This window comes from Tetrao urogallus, assembly GCF_951394365.1.
Source record: "Tetrao urogallus genome assembly, chromosome: 1".
NCBI classification, from domain to species: Eukaryota; Metazoa; Chordata; class Aves; order Galliformes; family Phasianidae; genus Tetrao; species Tetrao urogallus.
The window spans coordinates 79,989,479-79,995,478 of NC_136813.1; the positions used below are offsets into that span (position 1 = coordinate 79,989,479).

The window sequence follows — 6,000 nt, forward strand, 5'->3', positions numbered from 1 at the left end:
TCTCTTTAATATTCCATTTCTAATAGAAAAACATGAAGTGTGTTGAAATGCTGCAATGCAAGCTGCAGACGGAATAAAAATGAGCAGCTCAAAGCACTACTCTATACTTGTAGTTGCCTTAAATTTGCAGAGAAAAAATGCTGCAGTGATGATAGACTTTCTGTAACTTTCAAAGATCTCTTTTAATTTCGCAGTCACTGCCGATTGCCAGCAAGCCCAATAGTTGCCTACCCAGGGCTCCACACCCCGGATGTACAAAACTTGTGCTCAGAGAGATTAGGAGCATTAAAATGTATCAGAACTGGTTCCAAATTATACTGCATGAAGATTTAAAGACATGTGGAGAAAGCTGGTCAGGGTCAGATGGTAGAGGACAGGCAGTTCCCAACTGTTCCCTGAGCTGCTATTACAATTTTTTTAATAATCTCTAAATCCAGTAAAGGCGGCAGCTGACGATTTTACATAAGGGAAAGTCTGAATTCATGCAGTACGTATCTGAACCAACAAGAGTGAGCTATAAAGAATATTAATGGTTCTTCTCTTGAACACATTTCAGTGGAACTCCCAATTTTTATGGTAATAACAGAGTGAATCATAAAATAAAATTCATAAAGCCCTTTCCAGCTTACACGTAACAATTTGTTACGGGGTACATTCAAATTCGTCATATTCCACACATCTGTTTTTCAGTATTTATTCTGCAGAAACAAAGGGGAAACAAAGAGTTTGCATGGTGTTGGCATCTTTATGTAATGCTTAGGAGTCAGATGTTTTTAGTTTTTTAAATTTCCTTCTTATATTCCAGCTAGTACGTTTAAAATTACCCTGCACTGCATGAACTTCATCTATGCACATTGAAAAATATGGTCCAAAATAGAGTCATGATGTTACATGAAAAATGCAGTATGTTTTCAGACAGTCATATAACATAGCATCAATTTCTGATAACATTTTTGAGGAATTATATTCTGCATAGCTGCAGGGCAAGGAACTAACCAGAAATAATTTAATGTTATTAATTTAATAGTATTTTCCATAAAGGATGAAAAGCTTTACGTTAATGTAACTACTACTTTGGACAAACTCAAACTGAGGAATGGGATTCCTGTGATTTGTTAAAGCTTAAAAATGCAGAGCAAGCCATAAACAGAAGCCCTGTCTCCCAGAGCTTAGAGTTAGATTAAACCCCGCTGAACCTCATCTTCCACCCTTGAACAGCTTCCCCAAAACGTTTGTGTTCTCCCCACTGCCAGCTGGCAAGAAAACACAAGTCAAGAGCTCATAGTTTCTCAGACTAGAACTAGTTCATAGGCAACAAAGGGAGGATTATTACAAAGGTAACATAGGGTGATGCAAAATGCTTAAATCTGGCTGACTCTTGGAGTGAATGCTTAAGATCATTTATTTACTCCTTTATATTACACTTACTCCACTCCACTTAATGTTTTTAGGGTTGTGGTTAAGACTAATAGAGCAAAAAAAAAAAAAACCCAACAAAAAAAAAACCAAACAAGAATGCAGAAGTGCCTTAGTTTCAGCTTTGTATCATATACACTTAAAAATCATCATCTTCTTACTCTTTGCCTCTCAAACTAAATCACTTTAAAATAACTCTTTGAACCAGTTCTCTTGTAGGACTCTTCAAGATTGCCTCCCAAAGTCAAGCACAGGTTCACAAAATCCTACTGAAAACCAGAACTGCTGTTCTCTGACACTTACAGTGTAGCAGCTTGAGGAAGGAGATTTGCTAGTTCCCTGTAGGCCAGTTCTTCTGTGTCAGAGCCAAAAGCAGAAGAAAAATCCTACAAATAGAAACTAGGGCTGTCTGAATCTCAAGAGATTGAGTCTCTCAACAGCAACACTGCATCTGTCCATTATTTCCATACAGATCTGCACACAACTATACAAAGCTGTTTGAACACGTTACTGATATTTCCTCGATATTAAAAAAATAAATGAATAGAAACAGGAATAGTTAAAAATGCAGCCCTCATAAAACAACTATCCAACCAATTCAAATCAGTGCACATATTGCTAATCCCATTGGCAGTGTCCTGGCCAGGGTTTGGACTCCCCAAACTCCTTCTAAAAGAGGTAACAGGCCCCTATTTTGACTTTTATTTGTCTGAGTAAATACACTGTATTCAGACACCCAATTAAGTGGTTGTAAAAACTTCACTGTCTACTGTTGATCTTCACTGATTGAAAGCAAACCCAGAAATTAAGACTATGCAACAGAATATTAAAATACTTTAATCTGTCAAAATGAAAAGAAACAAGGTCTGAAATACAGATATTAACTGCTCCTTAGCATCACCTCTACCAGTTTTTTATATAAAGCACTCTATTTTGAGTACACCCTTGGAAAAAATATACAATGGCTTAGAGCTAAGAACCAAATATCGAGCAGGGGACACTTTCATCTGTCTCTGTTTTCATCTCACATTTCTTCTGTCTCCCAGTGTCTCAGTAAAGCACACAAGCTGGTGATGTGAATACCTAGCCCTCTCTCTGCTACACAAGGAATCATTTAATAGTTTTAGACTGTGATAAAAAAAATGCTTTTGTCCCTTAACCAATAAAAATTCACTATCCTACTTATTTAACAAACATAGCCATCACCGATCTAGAAGTCAAGTGCTTTCACCCCACGGTAATACTGAACTCCCTCAATTTCATTACGGATCTATGGAGTACTTGTACACAATCTGTACCCAGGCAGAAATACATACCCCTCAAATGGTCCTTACAAACTCAAGCTCTCACCAAAAACACTTCCTCCAAAATCACACAACGTACACTGCACCCCATCTCTAAAGCCTGGTGACTGCCCTGCCCTCCCCAAGTACTCCCAAGGACTCAAACTTCAGATCCTAACGTGTGGAGGTCTCCCCAGCTATGGCTGAAGAGAAAACATCCCCTTTTCCTCCGACATCCCCTTCTCCCCTGCTGCTGTCTATGCCAGAAGAAGCTGTTGCCACGGCACCCAACCCAACGGGCATGGGAATTCAGAGGGAATTCTGAAGTGCATTTCTGCCACAGACTCTGACGTGACTGCAATTTATTGCCAGCTTATCAACACCAGAACAACAAAATCGGACTAAAAATCTAAGAAGACATTCCTCATTGTGGATGAGCAGAGAAAGATTTGAATTAGTTCAGATACAGTAATGTGAACCTATTTTTAAAACCTGAGTTATCTCACTCAAGTGAAGAAGGAAAGGGGCGGAAGATGGCTGTGTGAGAAGGTCTATGAGGTTATGCATGGAGCGCCTGAAGCACCACAGCTCAGGATCAGGAAATCCAGAAGCGGAAAGCCCTAAAAAGCTATGCCTGCACCTTCCTTGTGTTCATTTTCCCCTCCCAGCAAAGGAAGCTGAGTGTGTATCAGCAGACAGAAAGAGGGAGCAGCCAGGAGAGGTGGCAGGCCAGGTCCCTGGGGACTGAGATGTCTGCCCCACAGGCAGCTTGCACAGCTCTCCTCGGCCACTTAGCCCCCACACTGCTCCCTCTCAGGAGCTCCCTACTCCAGGCACAGCTGCTTCACAGCATCTCCTACACAGAAAGCATTTCACTGCAGTCCTCTCCTCTCCTCCTGGAAATGTCACACCTCTCCCCATTTCTACTCTTGGCTGCTTTTTTCATGTCTCATCCTAACCTGCCATTCAGTCTCCTTCGTTACCATTATTTGTGCTGTCATTCTTACTGTCACTCCCATTAGGTGGCCCTTCAACTTGGCCTTTACTTTTCCACTTCTTGGTTCCTTCTCCCTCCCTATGCTCCTTTCCTTTGGACTCTACCTGTCCCCCTATTTTCCCTCTTTTCCCTCTCAAGCCTTCTTAGCAGACTGCCTTTGCTGCTGCAAACCAGGCCAGAAATCACCCTTCCACTCTGCAAGTCAAAACCCAGGCTTCGTCTGCAGGAGGAAGAAGATGCAATTCCTTTTAATGCAGATAAAAGAAAACTTGTTTTTAGTGGAGGTAAGAGGAGAAAATCTCAGGTTTTCCAGCATTCTGATTTATGTCCATGTGGAAGTTCAGCTGTACTTCTAGAAACGCTGGCAACCACATGCAATGCTGCATTTAGCCAGTTGGCTTTTCTTCAGTTGTTGTAAGACAATTTTGCTATCCCATTTTATTCAAATAATCATTTACTCCAAGTCTTCCTTCTGTTTTATAAACAATGGTTTTTGTGTGTCTCACCAATACAAATTGTATTGTTTTCTTCCTAATATAAACACAGATTGTCAACTCTTTTACAGAAAAGCATCATTTTCTTGTTAGATTACAAGGTCACTTTTTTCATCAGTTTTTCAATGCCATTTTTTAAGTGTGGTTACTATTCTCTTGGGAAAACGATAAGATGTGGTAATTCCTAATTTCCTAGGAAGGTCACTTGCTCAAAACAGCTTTTGACATACAGACTCTCATTGTGGATTTGCTCCAGCACCATCCTGCAGTGGTCTCATCTGAAAGCCTCGTGAAGAACTCTTTTCAGAAGCCTTGAAAGCCGTAACAGGATTTAACCTACCTGTCAAAGCTACTATGCATAGTAAATCAGCTTGAGTTATTCACCTGGAATACAGCCCTAAAATGTATTAATATGGAAATGAAAAAATATGAATCCTATAGAATCAGACAAAAGAAATTTGGAAAAAAAAAAAAGTGAATATCCCATCACAACTCAAAGCTCCTGTCCATCTTAGAATTAGATTGTATCTGTAGTCACTGTCTGTAAGAAGATTACTATCAACTATTAATATTCATTGAAAAAGAAAATAGCAGAACTACTACCTAATGAAATTTGAGCAGTAGGCAAAGCAACAAGCAAAAAAAATCCCCTGCCCCCATCCAACCAAAGAATATCCCCAAGGGACAGTTACAGGATTGAATAAAGTTGTTTCCTTTACTGTGATGCAGAAGATGCACAAAGACCATACATTACCTCCCATCTTCTACCTTTTCATTAAGTAGCTGTCTTACTCTTTTGCATTTTCCTGTTAGTTAGCAAAAAGATGAATAATTCCCTTAACTCTCTTCCTTCTCAAATTAAATGATTTACAAGAGTGAAAAAGAGCCTGGAGTTGGCTATATACTCCTCAACGGATAAGGCAGAAATTCTTTCAGAATTCTGTTAGAATGAAAAGCTGCATTACCCATTCAGACAATGAAAAAACCTCATCAGGAGCTCCTCAAGCCCTAGAAAGCACTTCAGTCAGTCATATGTTCACATCCCTCTGCTGAGCACGCAGCTCCCATTGGCATGTATATGCACAAAAATTAGTTTAATCAATGCTGTTCAATCTATATGGTGAAATAAATGGTGATCTACTGCTGGTAGAAGAAAATTATAAAGGCAGGAACTGCCACAGCAAAGACTTCCACTGCCTGCAGGATTCAGTTATGATACAGGCCCTGATGACAATTACTTGCTCTCCAGATGACAACATAAGCTTTAAGAACGAGACTAGATGGGGTTTTGAGCAACCTTCTCTAGTAGGAGGTGTCTCTGTCATTACATGGCAGTTGGAAGAAGATGACCCTTAAAGTCTTACCAATCCAAACCATTCTATGTTTCTGTGCTAACTGAGGCTTCTTCCATCACCACCTCATTTCTAGTGAAGACAGTGCCTACAAAGAAGCAGTGTAAGTCATAGACAACTTGTCAAATAAATAAACCAGTGAATTCCATTAAGCAAATCCTCAGTATCGTAATCCTCCAGATGTTCTGTCCTCTTCAATATGGGAAGGCTAGCTGGAAAGGAGACATCTAATAGAACATTAATGGAGATCGAAGATGAACTTACAAACTGGAAGCAGCTTCTGACACTTGGCTCGATGTTGCTGCCCCCAAACGAAGCGACCTCCCCCAGCTGTCGTGGGATCTGGATGGAGTCGTGTAGCAGTAGTCCCAGCCGGCGCTGGTCACAGAAGCCAGTGGAGCTCGCCACCTGCTTGAACAGGTCTGGAAAAACATAAAGGACACCGAAGCTGAAACACC

The 6,000-nt window shown here is 40.4% G+C and overlaps 1 protein-coding gene across 1 annotated transcript in view; it reads right to left on the bottom strand.

Annotated features, from left to right (window-relative positions):
- The window catches only part of DMD (dystrophin), a gene marked incomplete at both ends in the record, with an annotated part of 1,041,552 nt that overhangs the window by 45,328 nt on the left and 990,224 nt on the right, over nucleotides 1-6,000 (bottom strand). Inside the window, one exon of the mRNA XM_079549062.1 lies at nucleotides 5,807-5,990. Within this exon, the coding sequence (XP_079405188.1) occupies nucleotides 5,807-5,990 (184 nt within the window). The remainder of the gene's footprint in view (nucleotides 1-5,806; nucleotides 5,991-6,000) is intronic.